The 23,261-nt window shown below is 41.6% G+C and overlaps 1 protein-coding gene across 29 annotated transcripts in view; it reads left to right on the top strand.

Annotated features, from left to right (window-relative positions):
• DOCK9 (dedicator of cytokinesis 9) overlaps positions 1–23,261 on the top strand; it is a 303,837-nt gene that overhangs the window by 192,902 nt on the left and 87,674 nt on the right. For 18 of the 29 annotated variants that reach the window (XM_064362199.1, XM_064362208.1, XM_064362204.1 and 15 more), the window contains exons 14-27: positions 1,148–1,230; positions 1,798–1,920; positions 11,840–11,919; positions 12,003–12,190; positions 12,332–12,397; positions 13,594–13,686; positions 14,382–14,505; positions 15,119–15,240; positions 16,305–16,391; positions 17,052–17,141; positions 18,197–18,312; positions 18,581–18,650; positions 19,508–19,633; positions 20,213–20,284. In XM_064362199.1, coding sequence (XP_064218269.1) covers positions 1,148–1,230; positions 1,798–1,920; positions 11,840–11,919; positions 12,003–12,190; positions 12,332–12,397; positions 13,594–13,686; positions 14,382–14,505; positions 15,119–15,240; positions 16,305–16,391; positions 17,052–17,141; positions 18,197–18,312; positions 18,581–18,650; positions 19,508–19,633; positions 20,213–20,284 — 1,440 coding nt within the window. Of the gene's footprint in view, positions 1–1,147; positions 1,231–1,797; positions 1,921–11,839; positions 11,920–12,002; positions 12,191–12,331; positions 12,398–13,593; positions 13,687–14,381; positions 14,506–14,780; positions 14,874–15,118; positions 15,241–16,304; positions 16,392–17,051; positions 17,142–18,196; positions 18,313–18,580; positions 18,651–19,507; positions 19,634–20,212; positions 20,285–23,261 lie in introns of all 29 variants that reach the window. The other 11 variants (XM_064362196.1, XM_064362186.1, XM_064362187.1 and 8 more) reach the window with 1 other exon arrangement.

Raw genomic sequence — 23,261 nt, forward strand, 5'->3', positions numbered from 1 at the left:
AAAAGTGTGGCCTAGCACCCATTTTCAGGTGTGGATAGTGGAGTCCAGAGAGGTTTGATGGCCTACAGAGTCATATAGCTGAGATCAGTGTGACTTAGAGACGGACACTCTGTTGTCTGCTCCTGAATCCTTCTAGATCCTTCCTAATCCTTCCTGTGGCTGATGGTGCACACAGGTCACCGGAGGTCTTGTTGGAATGCACGTTCTGATCCAGGAGGGTTGGGGCAAGGCCTGAGACTCTGCATTTCTAACAGTGATGCTGATGCTATAGCACACTTTGGTTCTGGAGCACATTTCCCAAAATTGGTTGGATGTTGATATACTTATGTAAAAGACCCTTCAGTAGAGAACAAAAATAAAAAACGAAGTAACGTAAAAGACCCTTCACTGTGACTCTGAGATAATCAAACTTTGCATTGATACAAAGCACTATCATAGTACAGACAAATTTGGATAAATTAAGCATTATCTGCTTTAGCAATAGGGATATAGATGATTAATAATAGGCCTGCCTTAGGCCTAAAGCAAATAAGCTTCATTGTACACTATGAATTAATCAATCCACAAGAAACCCAAACTGATCATTGGGAAGTGGAAATAGCAGTAATTCATATTTAGAAAGTGACAATACAGCATTGAGAACCCCAGCCTAACTGAAGTCGGTGTGTTAATATCTTACCCCTTACATTGTTGGAATCAGCATAAGCTAGTGCACATTAGGCGCTGTGAAAGCTTAGTATTTTAAATAGTGTTCTCATTTGAATCCTAATGTGATATATTGTGGTATGATACCAAATAATAGTAATTATTAGTAACTCAGTAGACTTATAATGAGTAATATTTAGTCATAGAAATGTATGAAAACCTGTGAAACAGCATGTTTGTGCCGGTAAACACCAAAGAAGAGACATGCATTTTGGAAAGTCTTCATTCTGTATTCTTTGAGAATCACTGCTAGAGAATGCATTAAATAAAGTACCCTGCACAGAGTGTGAATGCAGCCATATTCATTACTGTATGATGTGCTTTTCTATGCATCTGATGCTATGGTAAGAGCTTATTTAGTGAGTATGTAATGATAGCTCTTTAGGTCACAGTTCTGTCAGTGAGACATGGTATCTCATGGCTTTATTCTCATGTCTTCAAGGTGGCTCAGAAGGTGCTGAAGAATGCCAAGCAGGCATGCCAAAGACTAGGACAGTATAGAATGCCATTTGCTTGGGCAGCAAGGTAAGGAACACGTTTCATACCTTTTAAATCGATATAGATAGATACATGGACGGGTCAGTAGGCCTGTTCTGTCTGTTCTTCAGAGACAAAGAGGATTTGAATATGTAAAATTAAGAAATACGTAAGCCCAAATTTTGAAAAATCATTTAGTAGAGTCACAGAAAGGAAAGTTGCTGGCTAGAGAGGTGCTACCTGGATCTGGGGGGGTGCACGGGAGTGTCAGCTGCAGAGCTGGAATTCCAGGGCCAAACCACTTGCCTCCAGCTAGAAGTCGGGCCAGTCTAGTGAAGCCTGGGGTGATCTTTATCTCTGAACTCTACTTGTTAAGCATTTGACTTGTGTATGTTGTTTCCTAAGCACAAGCCATTGGCTGGAACTGTTTTCTATGTAAATTGAGTTAGTTGTCCTCATCCCCATAAATGTTTTCCATGTTTTTAGATAATGAGATTTCTGTTGGCTGTAGCCAATGGAATAATAATTAGACTTCTCATAGAAACCAGACTTAAATAATAAATTGATTTTGCTGTTTTGGAAACCCAGTTTTGAAATGTTGCTTTGCCATTTCAGGACGTTGTTTAAGGATGCATCTGGAAATCTTGACAAAAATGCCAGATTTTCTGCCATCTATAGGCAAGACAGCAATAAGCTATCCAATGACGACATGCTCAAGTTACTTGCAGACTTTCGGAAGTGAGTTTCACGGTCTTATTTCCACATCTGAAACATAGAAGCTGTGTAGTAGGGAGGGAGGACCAAGGGAGCAGTCATATTTACATTGCTCGATTCAGACATCAGAGGGGATGGCAAATGAGCATGGACCATTTCCTCAAACCCTTGCAAAGAAAGATGGGGTGAAAATCAGAAGAATAACCTGGTTAATTGGAATTCTATAGAGGATGTTTTGGGTGGTGCTATGAAGGATGGGTTGGAGTAGGGATGAGCCTAAGGAGCGAGGAAACAGTTGAGGAACCTTGTCAAGAAGTGAGAAAGGACTCAGCAAAGCCACCACAAGTTGTTATATGTAAATTTTTGATGCCACAAAAGAAACAGCTCTTGAATATAAATTTTCTCAACAAGGTAATTTTTACTTCTGTAGAAGGGTGTGTCTCATGGATGGAGCAATGACAAGTGCTTACCCGAACAGGGGAAGGGAAGGGGTTTTTATCCCTGATGCACGTAGCCCCTACTGCTGTGTTATTCCTCTGTTGGCTAGGGTTGGACTGCAAAGTCTAAGCTAATTCAGTTGGCTGTTTTAAAGGGAGCAGGCGTATAAGCCAGAGTGGCAGGGTGAGCAGTTTGGCAGGAAGGATGGTTACAGAACAGGTAACTAAAGGTGACTCAGGTCAGAGCAGGTGACCAGGGGAACAGATGTGAACTACTGATTAGAACTGGCAGGAAAGTTGTTTACTAAAACTAGGAGCAAGGGGGTGAAGAGAACCAGGAAATTAAACTTTAAAATGGAGAACAAAGAACAGGGGAGCTGAACATACTGATACCTTGATTCTTTGGAGAAGATCTCAGAACTCATTGTACTTAACAATTTATAGGCTAAAACCTTTGAAGAGGAATTTATCGTATCCTACAAAGTGCAAACAGGAACAAGGGGACTAATTCAAGTTATGTCAAAGAGGCAGGATGACTGGGTCTTGGCTTCCTAGTTGGGTGTTGGGATGGTAATAGTCTAAGATAAATAACTTGCAAGGTTTCTAACCTGCAAGTTTCTAGCACCACTTGTTCTTAGCTTGTGGCCGCATTGCCCCACTCTGCCTCTGCCCTCACATGGCTGTCTTCCTGTGTGTCTCTGTTTAAATTCCCTTCTTAGAACACCAGTGATAAAGGATCAGGGCCAAGCCTAGTGACCTCATCTTAACTGATTGCATCTGCAGAGACCCTGTTTCCAAGTAGGTCTCATTGATAGGTACCAAGGGTTAGGACTTCACCATGCTTTTGGAGGTAACAATTCAACTCATAACAATGAGGCAAAGAGGGAGCAAGCAATGTGTGCAACATCACAGGACCCACAGCTTCTGAAGTCAGCCTCGTCTGAGGGTCTGTACTCTTAACCTCTGTTCTATTTTGCTGCTACATCTTAATGATTTCACTTCTGAACCTTTGAAATGGATTTTCTTTGCTAGGGAGATGGGTCTTAGAATTTTTCTGGGGGAAATTCTGGGAATGGTAAAGAGCTGAGGGCACTAGAAGATGTGAAATGAAAAGAACACCTGAGAGCCAAATGCTGACTATTCTATGCCAAACGTACCCTTGGTTATCGTCATCATCATCATCATCTTCTTCTTCTTCTTCTTTTTTTTTTTTTTTAGTGCATATCAAAATAACAATCTTCCTAGTTTGCCTAGAACTCAAAAATGGCTGTTTAGCTTTCTTTAACCTCATTTTGCCTTTTTCTTCTCTCTCTTCAGTAGTAGGAGTAGGAAAGATATGAGTCATAGAAACAGGCTCAATAAGTTCTAAAAACGTAGAGATGTGTTTCTAATCAGAATCCCATCATGTCCACGTCAGCAGGCAGCTTCAGCCTTCACAGTGATGTGAAATCTCTTGACAGGAGGCTCAGAAAGGTGGAAAGGATTCTCAAGGTCTCTTTCGGTGATGTGATTTTACAGTTTTTGACTGTTTTGATGTTCCCCCTGTTTGGAGCGTTAACGAGAAGTGCAACCTCAGTTTTGCTAGCACGAAGCTAATCTTGCCTGTACAGACAAGGTTAGCCTATTCAGCAAAGCAGAGTGTGTACCCACTGGGCTGATTTGGAATGAACCTTTCCCAGCTCATGTAGGGAATTGGAGAAGGGGGAGAGGAGGATGTTGGTGAAGGATGGACCTGGACCACACAGGTGCCCCAGATTGCCCATCACTATCTGACAGTTGTGTGACCTGGTAAGGACACACATCTTGGCCAGAGAGTGCCCCTGGATCCCTATGAAGTCTGTTATTCTTGAAAGACTAAATGAAAGAATAGTACTTTATTTTTACTTTTAAATCATAGAGGTTCTTTAATTTATAAACATAGTACAAGTTCATTTTAGACATTTTGAGAAATACAGAATGAAAGGATAAAAAAGTTTACTAGTTTTAACCTTCATGGTGAACATTTTTTTTTTACATTTTATTTTAGTTTATCTTATGTGGCTATGATCATACTAAATATGTAATATTTCCCTGCATACTAACACAAGTGTTTTCTGAAAGTGTTAACACGTTTTTATAGACATCATTTTTAATGCATAAATATAATAGTCCATTGAGATAGACCATAGATTGTTTAACTCTTCCCCCAGTTTTTGACTTTTAATGTGTTTCTGATTTTTCAGAATTATAAGACACAGAATCTTTAAAAAGTCTTCTATATCATTAGTGGGTAATATTATCATGCAAACTATATTATCATATAGCAATTATTGTCATTTTTTGAGTTCCAAGAAAATTTAATTCTTACTAATTTTTTCAAAACCCAGTCACCTTTAGTTGGATAGATTTCAATATTTTCCTTCATTCAACTAACTTGCAACTATCAATAATTCTTTTTCTTTCCTTTTTTTTGAGACGAAGTTTCGCTTTTGTTTTCTGGCTGGAGTGCAATGGCGCGATCTCAGGTCTCTGCAACCTCCACCTCCCTGGTTCAAGTGACTCTCCTGCCCCTGTCTTCCAAGTAGCTAGGATTATAGGTGATGCCACAACACCCAGCTAATTTTTATATTTTTAGTAGAGATGGGGCTTCACCATGTTGGTCAAGCTGGTTTTGAACTCCTGACTTCAGGTGGTCCACCCGCCTTGACCTCCCAAAGTCCTGGGATTACAGCTGTGAGCCACCATCCCCAGCTACCACGCAACTCTTTCATTTCATCACACTCATTCTCCATCCAGTCTTGTTCCCTTGCTGGTAAGGAGTTGTGATCCCTTGTAGGAGGAGAAGTGTTCTGGTTTTGGGTGTTTTCATCCTTTTTGCGCTGGTTTCTTCCCATCTTTGTGGATTTATCCACCTGTTGACTTTGTAGTTGTTGTCTTTCTGATTTTGGTAATTTTAAGTCTGCTATGGCAGAACTCATAAACCCCCTGCTCTTCCCCCCAGGTGTTCTGTCCCAGGGAGTTACGGTTTTATGATGTTCCCCTGTGCGGTTGCTGTTTTCCCTGCCCACAAGGTGGCAGCCTAGTCACACTCAGGTTGCAGAGGCTTCGCTAAGCTGCTGTGGGCTCCACCCAGCTTCCGTGCGAACTTCTGGGTGTAATTAGAACTGCTTCCGCTATGTTGGCCCGCCCCTGTAGTGACGGAGTCTCTGTAGTGGCGGATTGCCTTAGTAGATTGCCCTGGGAACAGCAGGGTGCCTATGGAGAACGCCCCTCCTCCACAGAGCTGGACCGTCCCAGTTTCAGTTGTGTTTCAGGTCTTCTTGCTGGGTAAGAGGGGACACCGTCTCATCTGATCTGCCTCCGGAGCCACTGCGTTGGCTAAAGCCGCGGCTCTGAGATTCGTGGCGCTGGCCTGGCTCCCCGTTTCAGCTCCCCTTGCTGGCTTATAGGGGACTCAGACTCTCTCACTTTGTACAGTGAGCCGTTGCCTCAGGGTGCCGGCCCAGCGGCTGCGCCGTTCAAGCCAGCGGCACCAGCGGCGCTGGCGACCCGTGTGGCTTCTCTGCGTGTGAATCTCCTGGTCTGTGGGCAGTAAAAATCAGTCTGGAAATACGGCGTCCACTCACCCTCTGTGCTTTCTCTCGGAGCTGCATTCCCGAGTTCCTCCTAAGCGGCCATCTTGGATCTTCCGCTACCACGCAACTCTTAATAACCATGATGTGGATCTGTGTGTACTCCGGAAAGTGAATACACTACATTATTAAGGAGGAACAAATACATCTCTATGACTACATTTTTTGAAAGAAAATATCTTATGTATTTCTTTTGTATATAAATGAAAAAATAGATAAGCAAATAGCTATCTAAATGCAAAGGTAGACAGGCATAAAAATAGCTATTTAAGGTATATGCCAAATAGTAATCGTGGTTATCTCTGAGGGAAGGGGTTGATGGGTGATTTTTCGCTTTCCACTTTATAGCATTCTGTCATTTTTATATGGACTTCATTTACAAAACTAACATTTACTTTTATGTTTCAACAAAACAAACAATGAAGTGTTTTTATATGTGATGGAGGTTGGAGACCTGTCTCAGAAGTTACTTCCTAGACTGGTTAGCTTGAGACTTCCCCACAGTAGCAGCTTCTCAGGGGTAGCCCCAACTCATGGTCCTGTCTTCATTGGAGGCTGAGGGGTGGGACTTCACATGGTCACTAATCAGAAAGTGATCCGAGCGGAAAGCCCGTGGCCAGGCAGCAAAGAACCCAGGGAAAACCAAGTGTGGGTTGTCTTCTGCACACCACTTCTTTCGGGTGCTCAGCAGGAGGAGGACATTGGTGTGAAGAGTGTGCTCCAGGTGGCCAGTTAGAGACCCAGAAACATGAAAACAGGGATGCGAGGCTGACAGCGTGGAAGACGCAGCAGTATAAGTAAGGCCACTCTCCTCAATAAGAATCCAAAGAAACCTAGGTGCTCACTCCCCGGATTCTTCACAACAGAGTTAGAGGAAGTAGAAGATTCCTTTCTCATTTTTTAAACACCTTTGCATTACTATTTTTCTTTCCTCCTTATTTTTTACAGGAAATAATCTCATGTCAGTGGCCTGGGCACCAGCTTGGATCCAAAGCTATTGTTTCTACCCCCATGATTGTCTGAAATGTTATTTAATAATGCATGAGAAAAATTTCTTCACACTGTCTCAGTCTTTACAGAACAGCTGCCAAGGCTCATAAGCCACTTTCCTTTTTCCCTTGTAATAATTACCCAGGGACATGTTTCAAGATTTAGTAAGAAAGCAATTCTGTCATATAGATGATATTGCTGATATTTTATAAGAAGAGAGGCTTGATATTTTCTATTTGATTTGTTCATGGTGGGATCTCTTCTAACTTCTGCAGGAAATGTGAAGGCATGAAGGTAAAGTATAAAAATAGGACATTTTCTTTAAAATACAGACATTTTTAATTGTACTGTGTTGGACAGTTTAGGTTATAATACTACTAAGGTTTTTGCATATGCAGCTTAATTTATCTATGTTTATTTGTACACTCATTTTCCTCGCATCCAAGTTTTACAATCTTACCCCTATTTTGCTCTGGTTACACTGCACTCAAGCCAGGTAGGGCTGCTTGACTTGCTCTAAATCCACTGTGGACTTCCCTCTGCCATGCTTTTCTCTCTGCCCAAATTGTGTCCCCATCCTGCCTCACCAGGCAGCACATAAATCACAGACACATACAGCACACACACCCCCTTTTCCTTTGTCTCTCTGAGAGAACCCTGCTCATCTTTCAAAGCCCAGTCCGTAGCTCACTTCTGTGCTGGGAGACCTGGAGCCAGTTTCGTGGCTTCTCTGCTTGAGCCTCCTCCTCTTTTTAAGGGTGGATATTAATAGCCCCTGCCCCCTAAAACCATGGTGGGGAATAAATGCAAAAGGCATTAAGGTGATTTCTCCCACTGTGAATACTGAGCTCATCCCTTATTCCCTCTCGATAGATCTAGATACTCTGCCTTCTGGTAGAGGTTCATACATACTCTGTGAAAGGAATTGCTCTCATGTGCCATAAGTAGCTTACAGTATCTACTAGACTTTTGGCTTCTCGAGGAAAGAAATCGTATCATTTGCATTCCTCCATGGTGCTGAGCAGGTACATTGCAGCACATACTAAGGACTTGATAAATGCTTACTGAATTTTCTTCGTAGACATAAATTCAGTGATTTTTATTTAAACAAAAATATCTCAAATTTCCTTCAGTCATATATAGTTTTTTTTTTTAAAGTAACACCAAAGCTTTTAGGGAACATTTCCTTTCACAAAACGCAGTTAGAAGATTAAAGTCACCACCAGCAGCAGCCCAAACATACCTGTATTGCCAGCTAATCATTTTAATGAGCCAATACAGGAAGTCAGGAAGGGAGGACCAGGCTGCAGAAACACTCGGATAAGGATCCCAAATCTGCTGGCATGGGAAGACTGCTAGTTGATGATACCATTCCCCTTTCCTCTGTGGGAATTGTTGAGTCATCAGGAATGGATGGGCAGTGGGAAGGGAAAATTTTCCTGAGAGAGTTTAAACCTCACTTTTAGGTTCATACACAGACAGGAGCAGTTCCCCGAGGCCAGGCATCCTGCTAGTATCTGTATTGTATGCTTATTTAATTCATCTAATTTTAAGATGGGTTTTCATGTTCAAGCGTTATTTTATAAATTTTACATAGGATATAGGTATTTTTTAGCAAACAAAGTAAAAAAACAAAACCGTTTTCGGTCATGAAAGAATTCACTTTGTGTAACACACATGCACACCCACCACCACTTTGGAAATACATAAAAAGGCAGTAAAATTTTTATTGCCTGTGAGGGTTTGATGTCTGATAAACCAGTTTCCACAAAAACTAAACTTTTGAAATGGGTTTAAGATTGTGTTTTTAAAAACTTAAAGCTGGCACACACACACAAAAAAACCCCAGCTTTTATGAAGCCCATGTGCTACATAATATGGAACTAAACTCAGAAATGTGCTTGGAAACACATGGAAAAAATGCCTTTACAGAAGCAGCAACTAGAAGTAAAATCTCTCAGCAGAGGGAGGAAACAGAATAAGGAATAACTATAGTTAGGCACAGAAGTACACAATACATTCTAGGAAGATTTCCAGCGAAGATTGTTTAATTAAAATATGTTGCTTAGAAATGTATTTTAATTGTGTTCTACCTCTCTCAAAAATTTGTATGTGGAGGATGTTGGAGTGATCTTAAAAATGGTGACGAATATGCCTGTTCATTCACAGGTGGAGATAATTAGGAGGGGGTGAAATCCGTTACCCTTACATACTTACTTACATTTAAAAGTATAATTTGTAATAAACAGGATATTTCCAACTTGAAGCAGATACAGCTTCATAGGTGTCTCTACGATTTTGTGGCGTGCAGTGTTTTGTGATGTATTGCAGTGTTGAATTGATCCAATGAACAGGTGAGCAAGGCACTGTATGTCAAGAAAATCGATACCTTCATAAAACCCCTGTTCTGAAGGTTGACGCTCGTGAAGAGCTCCGTGTGAAGCCGAGATTGGCTCCCACGAGATATTATCACAGGAGTGCCCAGTGCTTGGGAGATGGTAGAAAGCTCTCAGGAAATGACTGACCCTTGAAGGAAGGCTGCTGCCCCTCCTCCCGCCAGAAGGTCTTGTGTGTGTGAAGCGGCTCACACCGCAGGCACACGGGCAAACTGCAGGGGAGTGCTCAGCTGCACCCGGAGAGCTCTTGGCCAGAAATCTTTACAACAGAAGGCAGAATGTGTCAAAGATCATTCACTTGCCTTCCTGACCATTACCTCTCTCAGGAGCTGTTCATTTAAACTCAGGTGTAAATAGAAGACAGTGGAAATGAGAGGCAGGGACCCTGGGAGAAAGAGATTTAGCTGCTTAGAGCTGGCAATGAGCCGCAATGGATCTTCTCAACATCGTCTCTAGTCCCAAGGATGCAGGAATTTGGAAATTTTAGGGAAGTACTAATTCAGGTGAAAAATATTCCCAGTTGTTCTGAGGAGTGACATGTGAGGCTGCTTAATAGACAGCAGTCATGTCCAAGGAATCTGCAAAATAGAAGGTAGGAACTTTTCAAAAATGGGAACAAAACCAAATGCGGAATCGGCCAGTCCCTGTGCTCGATCCTTGGCAATGTTCTAAAGGAAATCATTGAACAGGTGGCTTAGGAAGGACCACGAGGCGGCATTCTGTTTTCTAGGACTAAGTCATGTCCTGTTGAACTAGTCATCCTAACCTCGTTTCTTCTTTGTAACTGGGCTGCTAGGTTGGTGTAGTAGAGGAGTGCAAAGGCTTCAGCAGAATGTATTTACCATGTGTGGGTGCCGTGGTAGCTTGCGAACGAGTCAGAGAAGTGCTGCACATGTGAGTGGGCAGTTGTTCAGCTGCTGGAGAAACCAGATGCTAAGGAGGGTGATTAATGAGCTAGCGTCAGTCTGGAAATGGGCCCCCAGAGACTTGGGAAGGAGCCTGTTCTTGGCAATATTCTGTGCAGTATCTTTGTCAATGACTTTTATGAGACTATAACATGCTGATTAAATATTTTTATGACATAAAGCTATTAGGAATATAACAGTAGATGTTAGAATCTGGATTTAGGAGATAAACTAGAAATAGCTCAAACATAATACAATGAAATTTCAGCAAGACAAAAATTAAATTCTTTTCTGAGGTCCAAAAATACAATTGTATAAATGTAGGACAAAGAAATAGGCATGTGAAAAAAGATGTAGGGATTTTAGGTGACTAAATTTCCTGTGAGTCACTAGGAAGGTATGGCTACCTAAAAGTAATAGCTCTGGGGCTGTGTTAGTAGTCAGGTATATTGTTGAAAACCAGACAGGGGCTGTGCACGCAGCTGTGCACCCACACTGGCCAGACTTACGCAGTTCCGGGTACCGTAATATAAATGGCATGTTCTTCTGGGAGAGAAATAACATTGGGGCAAGATGCAAAAGTGCTGAGAATAGAGGGCTTCAGAATGTGCGGTATAGGTGGTTGAAAGATAGAGGAACATCGCTAGACCCCTTGGTGAGTAGAAGTTTCAGGGAGGTGAATTTCACCATGCTATGGGGAAGAGCAGACTGGTGTCAAAACCACTGGTTCAGAAGTCTCATTGTCATCAGGAAGGGTGCGGCAGTAGCAGCATTTGTCAGGAATGTCACAAGGGACTCCTGTATTGGATTGAGTCAGACCAAATATTAATACAACAATTTCAGTGAGCTTCGACTCTATACCCAGCATTTTGCTGGACGCTGGAGCCTAAGATAATTTCTAGTTCTGAATGGTGATGATTGTAGTTTTCATTGTTTTTTATTTCAATACGTTTTGGGAGAGCAGGTGGTGTTTGCTTACATGAATAAGCTCTTTAGTGGTGTTTTCTGAGATTTTGGTGCACCCAGCACCTGAGCAGTGTACACTGTACCCAAGGTGTAGTCTTTTATCCCTCATCCCCTCCCGCCCTTTCCCCCAAGTCCATTGTATCATTCTTATGCCTTTGCATCCTCATAACTTAGCTTCCCCAAACGGTGATGATCTCAGTGAGCCAATTACTTACGGTGAGGCTGGAGTGGTTCAGGAACACTTGAGCTGTAACTGTTGCTGATATTCTTTATCTAGACCTACACTGTGCAGCGCGGCAGCCACTAGCCACGTGTGGCTGTTCAACACTTGAAATACAGGATGTCTGAATTGGGATGTGCTCTGTATAAAACCTGTAATACACATCTGTTTTTAAGACTTAGAGTGCACATTTTTATACTGATTAAATACTGAAATGATAATATTTTGGATCTATTGGGTTGAAGTGTTTAATTAAAATTAATGTTATCAGTTCCTGTTTACTGTTTTTCATGAGGCTGCTAGAATGTTTAAAATTGTCTTTATGGCTTGCTTTATGTTTCTCTTGGACGTATTACTCTAGAGTATAGGTTTTAGAGTTAACTTATAAATGTGTGAATTTCTCTTCTTTTGCTTGCAGACCTGAGAAGATGGCTAAACTCCCAGTGATTTTAGGCAATCTCGACATTACAATTGATAATGTTTCCTCAGATTTCCCTAGTAAGTGTTAGTTCTACATAATAGACAGAATTTTTGTTAGTTTGGTTTTTACTTCAGTTTGAATATTTTGAATATCTTTTCAGATTATGTGAATTCATCATACATCCCCACAAAACAATTTGAAACCTGCAGTAAAACTCCCATCACGTTTGAAGTGGAGGAATTTGTGCCCTGCATACCAAAACACACTCAGCCTTACACCATCTATACCAATCACCTTTACGTTTATCCTAAGTACTTGAAATACGACAGTCAGAAATCCTTTGCCAAGGTGAGTGTGAAGATGGAGGTTTCATTCCTGATGTGAAACTCTCCCTTTATGTTTGGTTTCCCATGTTCTTTTATAAATATTTACATAGTCTGATTTTCTGTTTTTTTTTTCTTATTCTGTTTTGTTTACCTGTTGCTGCAGGCTAGAAATATTGCAATTTGCATTGAATTCAAAGATTCAGATGAGGAAGACTCTCAGCCCCTTAAGGTTTGTTTTTTATAATGTATGTTCACCTACATATTCTGATTTTTCCATTTCAAAATGCACTTTCATGATACTGTACAAATCAAACAATTTAGAACATTTGAATTGACACAAATCAAAAATATATGATGTTACAATATATGAATATATATGCTGAATCTTATCACATATGGAATATTTAGGTTCTTGCTCCTAATTGACTGTTTTCTATTCTCTTTAAGGATGAAAGTTTCTTATACACACTCAATTCAGCAAACACTTACTGTGCACCTACTATGAGCCAGGTGCTCATACTGTGGGTGCTAAGAATTATGATATGAATAATGTTGATAATAGAAATAATAACTGATAAACAATCAATGATCTTATTAAATGCTCACTATAGTACAGCAATAATCATAGCAGTAAATTATACGTTATATTTATTGAAAGCTGTTGGTACTCTAGGCACTGCTCTTGTGAGAACATTTTGGTTCTTATAATAGTCTTTTAAGTATTATTATTATACATTTTTTTAGGTGAGGGGACTAGTACAGAATTTAATTGCCTAAAGTAAAACATTAGTGGAACCAAGATTCAAACTCAGGCGATCTATCTCCAAAACTCAAATTGTTTTACTGTGACTATGTTAAAGTGACTTCCTAAGAGGAGAAGGAGACAAAGATCCAAAAAAAAAATATATATATATATATATATATATATATATATATATAGTGTCTGTCCTCAGTTTAGTGGGAAAAATAGTCATGGAGAAAAAGATCTTGGTGCACAGATGGTATGAAATGGATTTTTGGACAAAACTGAAAATTAATACAGAAAAATGCTGAGGGGACACATGGAAGGGGTTGACAATTTCTTGAAGAATGCTTGAGCATTTTCTTGGTGCACGCAGAAGCAAAGGTTAGTTGGACAGAAGAATTGCATAAGAAAAGGGATAGAAATGTGAAAGTGAACAGTGAGCAAGCCATCATCCAGGGCTGTGACCTGGACGGGCAGAAAGGGGAGCAGGCAGGTGGGCTTCAAGGCAAGCTGGAAGTTGGGCAGAACCCAGCAGTCTGGGGCTCACACTGGGGTCCATTGGAGATGGCGATATTAAGTCTATGCTGTAGGAATGCCTCCTCCTTTACAATATATCTGAGTTTAATTTCTAACTCCATTAATCGAACCCTGATATTTCCCTTTGGTAACTCTTATTTTAGTGCATTTATGGCAGACCTGGCGGGCCAGTGTTCACAAGAAGCGCCTTCGCTGCAGTTTTACACCATCACCAAAACCCAGAATTTTATGATGAGGTAAATGATGTTTTCAAGGGAACACCCAATTTGACCAATTTTAAGGGAAACTTTCATGTATGTGCCTGCAAAATTCAGGAGAAGCTGCATATTCTACTAAAATTACAGAGATGAACTGTATGTTGAAATATTTCTTTTATATATATCTTTTCTGATTGTAAAAGTAACATTTTCATTATTAAAAAATAGAAAACTTAGGAGATGCAGATAATACAGAAAAGAAAAAGTCATAATCCCACTGTCACTACAATTAATATTCTGGTATATTTCCTTACAAATTCATGCTTTAGTTACATTTGTTGGACCTGAGAATCTTTCTTTCTTGTAATTGGATTTGATTACATAAAATTATAATATAATTCATTGAAACTACTGTATCCATCTTATTTTGCAATGTTTTATCCTGGTTCTTCATAATGCCTTGGCTGTGGTAACTTAGCATAGTAGTTACTGTCATGTGTTTTCCAATTCTTCCTAGAAATACCATCAACTCTCTTCCTGTTTCTGAGTGGTGAATTCAGGATTCATTTCTTGCTTGGCACAATTTATAATTTCAGTATCTTTGAGTGCAAATGTTAATATCTGCTTGGAGAACAAATGCACGTTTGTGAGTTGGGTAACACATAATGTCTCTGCTTCCACTGAGAATTTCTGTGTTTTTATAATATTCGATTTTTATTTTGTCTTTCTTGCAGATTAAAATAGAGTTGCCCACTCAGCTGCATGAGAAGCACCACCTGTTGCTCACATTCTTCCATGTCAGCTGTGACAACTCAAGTAAAGGAAGCACGAAGAAGAGGGATGTCGTCGAAACCCAAGGTTGGGGGGGGTGGTTCATCATTCCTTTGATTTAAATAATCGAAATATTAGGTTCTTAGATTGTATTAGGATTCTGAATTTACATCTTTTTGTGAAGGGATTTTTAGATGGATTTTATAGGTAATGGATATGTAGCATGTCTGGGTTGCATATGTAATTTTTTTTTTTTAATTTTTGAGCACAAGCTGTCCTCTCACCTCAGCCTCCAAATAGCTGGGACTACAGCCACGCACCACCACCCCCCTCCCCAGCTAATTTTTTTATTTTTTTTTTAGAGACGGGGTTTCGCCATGTTGCCCAGGCTGGTCTCGAACTCGCGAGCTCAAGCGATCTGCCCACCTCGACCTCCCAAAGTGCTGGGATTACAGGTGTGAGCTACCATGCCCAGCCTGCATATGTAAATTTTTATAAAAGAAGATTGTAGAATTCTAACCCTAAAGAGGCCTAAGTACATTGTAGACAACGTTCTGCAGAGATTACATTTAGGTCCTTTTAAATGTCTTACTCTGATTGATATGAACAGTTGTTAAAAATCAGACGGTATTACACTAGCTTTCTTTCATAAGCTTTCATACACTCACAGTGTTTTGTTGTTGTTCTTTGTTTTCAACAGTTGGCTACTCCTGGCTTCCCCTCCTGAAAGATGGAAGGGTGGTGACAAGCGAACAGCACATCCCGGTCTCAGCGAACCTTCCTGCAGGCTACCTTGGCTACCAGGAACTTGGAATGGGCAGGGTATGTCACATTTTAAGGTCGGTTCATCCCAATTCCTTCAGAAAACATTAAAGAACAGCTAAAACAACAATCACACACAAAAAAGCACACAGTATTTTTGCTGTTCCACCATTGTGATTTTAAGTTATTCATTTTCAATTAAACTTCAGCCATTAGAAGACAATGCTGTTCACAGTTATTATAATGTCTCAATTACTGTTTGGCATTTTGTAAGCTCTGAACTAGCGGTGCCTCAGCAGAGAAATAGAGAGCGGGAGATTTGGGATAAGGTCTGTCTCTGCCAACTGGCCATGCTCAAATAAAGATGAGTTCTTAGGGTCATGCAAACTGTTAGGAATTTTCCTCCAGCTTAAAGTAAGTCAAGTATGCCAAATCTCTCACCCACGTGGTTGCACATTCTGAAACCTTTCTGATTCACGGAAACCTAATTTTCCCCAGATTTCTTCAGTTGGTTTGTTGGCTTTGCCTTCTTTCTAACCGTCTTACATTTTATAGACTGCAGCTTTATAACATGCTTAAATAAAGTTTTTGTGTTCGTCTGCATTTAAATAATGCCAAATTTGCATTCATATTATAGACAAATAGTTAAATTTTCTCAAAGAGGGGTAAATTGTATAACTGAGCATGACAGAAAAATGGAGGTTTCAGAAGTTGAAATTAGCGTGAGCAGACGATTGACCCTTTGCCTGTGCCAGGCCTGCGTATTGTCCTGTTTGCTTTATCTGGCACTTTTTACCATCTTCTTTAAAATCCTGAGCTCAAGTTGGGTTCAGATACTCGTATAATAGGATTCTTTCCCTCTCAAATGAACAGTAACTCACACAGCTGCAAAGAAACAGAAAAGATAACTTAGAAAATCCAGTAAGAAAAGCCTTGTACTTTGGGGGAGGAAAGTGGGCAGAAATGTATATCAGCTGCATTCCTGCTGTGGGCCCAGCACAGTTGCCAAGTCACTGAAGTTCTCTGGGCCCTCTTTCAGTCCCTCATCAGTACCCTCGTTGATAATCATGTTAGAGCCAAAATAACTAATCTGTTGGGATACTGTTTCCTCCATATTTTTTTAGCATTATGGTCCGGAAATTAAATGGGTAGATGGAGGCAAGCCACTGCTGAAAATTTCCACTCATCTGGTGTCTACAGTGTATACTCAGGTATGTGCTCCTTCAACAAAATTAGCAGTGGCTGCTCTGTAACTAAGTTTGCACCATTTTGCAAGAAAGAAAAAAAAATCCTAGTATGTTATATTACTATATTTTTACTCTATAGGTCTTTTTCTAAAGAAAGTACAACTGAGGTGCTCATATGTATTCATATATATGACTATTACAAGTATCATTTTCCAACAGATTTCCTCTTTTGTTGGGGGATCTTCTTGATGTTATTTTTACATGATCAATTTTATAGTCTTAAAAAAATAAGATGAGGCCAGGTGTAGTGGCTCACACCTGTAATCCTAGCACTTTGGGAGGCCAAAGTGGGCTGATCACTTGAGGCCAGGGGTTCAAGACCAGCCTGACCAACATGGCAAAACTTTGTCTCTACAAAAATACAAAAATTAGCCAGGCGTGGTGATGTGTGCTTGTGGTCCCAGCTACTTAGGAGGCTGAGGTGGGGGGATTGCAGGAGGCTGGGAGGTCAAAGCTGCAGTGAGCCATGGTCCTGCCACTGTACCCCAGACAGGGCGACAGAGCAAGACCCTGTCTCAAAAAATAAATACATACATAAAAAAGCATGCTACAAGAAACAAATGCTTCTATTTCCACAGTGTGTATATTAATAGACTTTCTTCTTCTCTTTTTCTGCCCCCTCAGGATCAGCATTTACATAATTTTTTCCAGTACTGTCAGAAAACTGAATCTGGAGCCCAAGCCTTAGGAAACGAACTTGTGAAGTACCTTAAGGTATCACATGGCTTTCTTAGTATCCCCTTTTAAATGAGTTTGGAGTAGGTTGGGTTTTCTCTTTGGTGGTAAGTGGTGTTCTCACCCCTTAGAAGCTACTGTAAGGAAGCTCTTACCTGGATGTCTCACATCAGTAGCTTCTATGTGGTTTAGATAGTGGCAAGAAGTGGACCTAGGAATGGCGCTACTCCTGCCTGTGTCCTAGTCCCATGTATCCTTTGCTCAAGGCAGGATCTCTAAAACATAATGTTTCTCATGCGTGGAAAACCCCTCATTTGATGTGGACCTCCCTGGGTACCGAGCACAATCATGGGCACAGAAGCAGTGACTTCAGTCATTACCTGTAGGGAACTTATAGTTCATTGTAGGAGTTACTGTAAACTTGGTGACTGCATGGTAGGCAGGTAAATCAAATAAAGAAATAATGCACATAACCAGTCCCAGCTTTGTGCAGGGGCTGGGCTGGGTGGTGGGGGGTTCCTGTGTCTAAGCAGCAAGAGCCATGTAGGGTTTGTCTAGGGGAACTTCGTCTAGAACATGGTTGTGGGGAACATTTTGGAAAGGGGATACAAGGGCACGGACACAAAACAAGAAATGTGAGAAATGGGATAGAAATTTGGTTTAACAAGGAAAATGGAATACACAACCACAAAAACAGTGAAGTTTTTCTGTGTGATAGCTTAGGACCCTCCCTCCATCTCAAAGACAGCCGCCCAGCGTCTCTCTGACCCTGCTTCCTCTGTCCCAGCTCCCTCTGACTCCTGTCCCCTTCTGCCTTCCTCTTCTGGTTAATGGCCCTTTGTGATTCCATGGGCCCACCTGGATAATCCCTATCATAAGGCCTGACTAGCAGCCTTACCTCCCCTGGGCCATGTGACGTATTCACAGGTACTGAGAACTAAGACACAGATGCCTCTGGGGCCATTCTGCCCACCACAGGCTTCCCTTTGTTTTAGAGGGAGTTCTTCCGTCCTTATTTGGAACAGAGTAGAAATTACTTTGGGCTGGTTTCCTTTTAGAAGGATAACATGAACTATGCCATTCTGTGTCTGTAGAGTCTGCACGCAATGGAAGGCCACGTGATGATCGCCTTCCTGCCCACCATCCTAAACCAGCTGTTCCGAGTCCTCACCCGAGCCACCCAGGAAGAAGTCGCAGTTAACGTGACTCGGTAAGGGAGGCGGATGGATGGATGCTCGTCCTCTCTTCCAGTCTGTCCACATCTGGAGCACACTCATGCATAGGCAGGATGCTACTATGTGCTGAACATTATATTTAAGAAATATCTTTGGCCCCATACGTAAGGACCCCGTCTAATTCCTTGTCTCCGTGTTGCCTAAGTTCCAATAGCATCATCGTTGTTCTACTACTGCTGTGATAATAAAGAAATGTTTCCATTTTTACATATTCATTGCTTTATTCACTCCTGTGGTGTGTAGGGTCATTATTCATGTGGTTGCCCAGTGCCATGAGGAGGGATTGGAGAGCCACTTGAGATCATATGTTAAGGTATGTAAAACACACTGTTTTGATCACTTACATCTATGGCTCTCCAGTTTTCCTTCTAAGGACTTATTTTTTCACAATCCTGGTTATTTTGGGATGTACTTATAATTTATGCTTTCTCTTCTATCCGCATAGCCAACACTTGTACCTGAACAGGGGGGTACGAAGAGGGGCAGCCAGTCATTAATTTACTTAATTCCATTCCTTCAGTTACATTTTTTTGATGAATTTTCCAAATAATATGACTCAATGTGGAAGTTTGAAGAAAACTTTTAAGTTGTTCTTGGCTAGGCCTCTGGTAAAGTTAGCTATCTTCATTTTTCTTTTTTCCATCTAAAATTTCCAGCACAACTGCTTCTCCCAGTTAGGAAGGTTAGCTCTGGCTACAGTCGAATTAGAAGACTCTCTGGGACAGCGAGAGATGTTGTTAGGATAAACATCAACAAGTCATTTATTTATATACAACATCCAGTGAGTAGAGTGGCAGTTACTATTCTAAACAGTTGCACATATTCTGTTTAGTATTAGATACCTTTGTAAATTGCAACTACATGATAATTTTAAAAGTAAAGTTCTGATCCTTTAGGGTATCAGTCACCCATTGTTGTGCCCCACATTCCTTGAAGCCCCTGGCACAGGTGGGGTTACGGGCTGGCTGGTCACTGATCTGACCGAGTTGGATGACTCATATTTTCCTGAAGACATCCTGGACTGCTTTTCGTCACCTGACTCATCCTTCCCATCTTTGTATCCATACCTTCCTCTCCCACAAACCTGATCTCCATTCTTGGGCGCCTCTTAAGCTTTCAGCCCATCTTGGAGAACAAGTGCATTAAAGTCTCTTTCCCTTTTCTTCAAAGTATGCATATAAGGCTGAGCCGTATGTTGCCTCTGAATACAAGACAGTGCATGAAGAACTGACCAAATCCATGACCACGATTCTCAAGCCTTCCGCCGATTTTCTCACCAGCAACAAACTACTAAAGGTATGTCAGGAGAGTCAGTGTGGCTCTTTGTATTGAAACTGATTAACAGGAATTCACTCCACGGGCTGATCAATGTACCCTTTCTGAATGCTCTTAGAGACAATCATCACCCCCTAAAAAGTGGTAGCAGAGTTTGTTCTCTGATACCAACTTTTCTAATTGTGTCTTAGAGAAGAGCTGCAAAGCATCACTGTGTTCAGAGTTTCATTGGCTCTTGAGGATTAAGTCATTATATCCAAATCAGTGAAGGTCACTGACTTAGAGATGCTAAAGACAGGTGTCACCAAGCAGAGGTCAGTGACGAGGAAAGACTACACCCGTAACCCCGCATAGCCTCGTGCTGGCTGTGCCACGCTGAGCACAGGTGTCCAGTTTCCCAGCGGGATGCAGCTCTTTGCTCCTGAACATGTGCAGGCAGAAGGCGCCTGCCATTCACCTTTTGGCTCTGATCATAATGTACCAAGAGGTGCAGAGGGTCACACCTGCTTTATGTCAATAACATTGCCAGCCTGAGAGAGTTCACGTCTTACCTACCAATTTCTTATTTTTCTTACTGGGTACTGTTCTTTTTTCTTTTAGTATTCATGGTTTTTCTTTGATGTACTGATCAAATCCATGGCTCAGCATTTGATAGAGAACTCCAAAGTTAAGGTATGTTACTTCAAGCGGAAGCTTGTGTTCTTAGGAGAAAAGAAATCTCTTTCACTGGTATGTAGCTAAACACGTTCTTTATGTGCCAGTTACAGGACTAAGTGCTTTATAAGTAATAAATCATGTTAGCTTCCTAACAACCCTGTGAGGGAAGTACTGTTCTTCCCTATTTTACAGATGGGGAATCTGAGGCCAGCATGGCTGAGTTACTTGCTCAAGGTCATGCTGCTGGTGAGTGGAGCTGCCAGGTTTTGAGTCCAGTCTGGCCCCAGAGGCTGTGTTCCTGAATCACTTGGTTATTAACCCAAAGAAAAATACAGCTTTTCCTTTGACTAGCTTAGAAATCTTCAAGTTTGTTGAAATGGAAATTGTAGTTTCAGCATAAAGTGTCATTACCCAGCATTTATTGAGTATCTTGACCATTTATCAGGGTCTTAGGTGGGAGTGTCTCACCAATTCCATCTTCTTCAAAACCAATCAGTAGACTCTGAGATTATCCATCTCATTGGGGCAAATGCACAGTCTTAAATTTCCTCTCTGCCCCAGCGTCCCATTGTGGTGGTGCCTGGATGTGTGTTCCTTTTTGACTGTGGGTCTCCCCTGCTGTTCCCTGGTTCCCACTGGGCTCAGCCCTGAGATGACTGGTCTTGTCTCTGGACTGGTGCCCATTGAGGTGTGGTTGGCTACCTCAGACTCTCTCAGGCTCAAGGTAGATAAGTTTCTATAAAGTTCCAATGCAGTAAACAGAAGTGGCAATGTCACTTTCTCACTTTGAAGTTTTGAGGTCTTCTCCAATACCTGCAGAGTGCTGGAGTTGTCCTTGTGACAGTGAAGTAGTATAGTTGTTTGTGGAGGCAGGGTCCAGTTGAAGTATTATAGAAGGGGCTTGTGCAGGGAGCGGGGTGGTGCTAGGCACTGTCTCACAATGAACACTTGTGCTGCAATCCTCATAGGTAGGAGAGGGATGGGGAGAGGGGGCAGAATCTGGGCCTCCTGCACAAGGGATCTGGGATCTCCAAGGAAGCCTTGGAAAGCCTGCTAGATTTTGCTGGCAGAAGATTGACGGTTCAAACCTAAAGCCTTCCTTTTCCTCCCGTACAGCAGACACTGGGGCCTGGCCAGGTGGTTTCTCTTTTTCGTTTTCTCTCTCTCTCTCTCTTTTGAATCCAGTTTAAAGCTTCTGATTTTAGTGCATAGGGAGATGCCAGATGGAAGTGGGCCCTGCCTTCCACAGAGAAATGCTCCATCTAAATCATGCCAGAGCAGCCTGCCAAGGAAAAATCTAGCAGATTGTCTGCTTGGCAGTACGAAGCTAAGTGTGCATGCACACACACACACATACACACATGCATACACATCATATAGATATATTACTTTTCTGTTAAAAAATGTTGTCTCAGTGATATGTGGGAGCTAAAAAAGTGGATCAGATGAAGGTAGTAGATTGGTGGTTACCAGAGACTGGGAAAGAAGGGGAGGAGGTGATGGGGGAAAAAAAGAATATGAATGTGTTTATTACCACTGAACTGTACACTTAAAACTGGTAAAGATGGTAAATTATATATTTTTTCATGTTCTATACAGAATAAGATTATAGCCTGTATTTGTCGGCTAGGGTCGCCATAATAAAGTACCACTGATTGGGTGGCTTAAACAATAGAAATTCATTTTACTACAATTGAGACGCTGAAAGTCCTAGGGCAGGCTGTGCACACGGGTGGTTTCTTCTGAGGCCTGTCTCCTAGGCTTGTAGATGCTGCCTTCTGCGCATGTCTGCGTCCTAATCTCTTCTTATGAGAGGACACCAGTCATGTTGGATTGAGAACCACCCTAATGACCTTACATTACTTTAATCACCTCTTTACAAACCTTGGCCCAAATTGCGGTCATGTTCAGAAGTATTAGGGCTTAGGACTTCAACATATGAATTTGCGGGGGACACAGTTCAGCCCATTACGAAGTACCAGTGGATTTTTTGTGATTTTTGGCTCTAGATAAATGTGATCACTTCAAAGGAATGGTCACTTGATTATATTCAAAACATAACCAATTCATTCTGCAACTGTTCATTGAGTCCCTACTATGTGCAAGGCGTCACGGATTACAAAGTTCAATGCATCATGGTTTGTGCTCTCAAGGAGTTCAGGTGGGAAGGTGTACAGTTCATCCAGTGGCTGCCCTACCTCATGATGAGTGCTCTGAAGTGGTAGGCATAGAGTGCTCAGGAGTGTGGGGAATCCGGGAAGACCACCTGGAAGAAGCGTCAGTTGCAGTGGGTTCTGATGAGTTAACAAGAGTTGGCTAGGTGAAGAAGGAGAATGAGGACTCGGTGGGGAGAGAGTTGTGTTGGTGAAAGCTAAGGACCCAGCCCCACAGTTCAGGGAATTACATGAACATAAGGCTTTCCTGCCTTACGACTGCAGGGAAGACCACGTGAGTGATGGTCAAGGAGGTAAGGAACACTTCCAGGAACACTCACAAGAAGAATATTCAAAATCAAGCGCCAATGACATCTTTCTGATTGATGGCATTGTTAGAAAATAAATAAAGGAATTTACTTGCTGTGTTTGTTCTCAAGATGCCAAATTAAACCATAGCAACTTAAGGGTGGTAATGACCTGAAAAGTGTCTTCTGGTCCAACTCCTCCCCTACCTCACAGAGGCAGAGACAGAAGTGGAGACTGTGAAGTGACCTGCCCAGGGTCACACGACTGAGCAGAGCCAAGAACCTGTGGCTGAGGCCCAGTGGGCCTCTCCTGGGGTGCTGCTGTTTCCAGTCTTACAACGTGATTCATCAACACCTCTGCTCTAGGAAATGGTTTGTTTTTGGAACTTAACACAAACCACTCAAATGCTACCATGTACAACCTTTTCTGTAAGTTAATTATATCTTGGCCCTAAAACAATATTCAGAGAGTTTTTAGAAGTAGTTAAAAAAAAAAAAAGTGCTTAAGAGGAAACACTGGCATCCCAAAGG

Source organism: Aotus nancymaae, unplaced genomic scaffold (genome assembly GCF_030222135.1).
Source record: "Aotus nancymaae isolate 86718 unplaced genomic scaffold, 86718_ANA_hifiasm-v0.15.2.pri h1tg000048l, whole genome shotgun sequence".
Lineage (NCBI taxonomy): Eukaryota > Metazoa > Chordata > Mammalia > Primates > Aotidae > Aotus > Aotus nancymaae.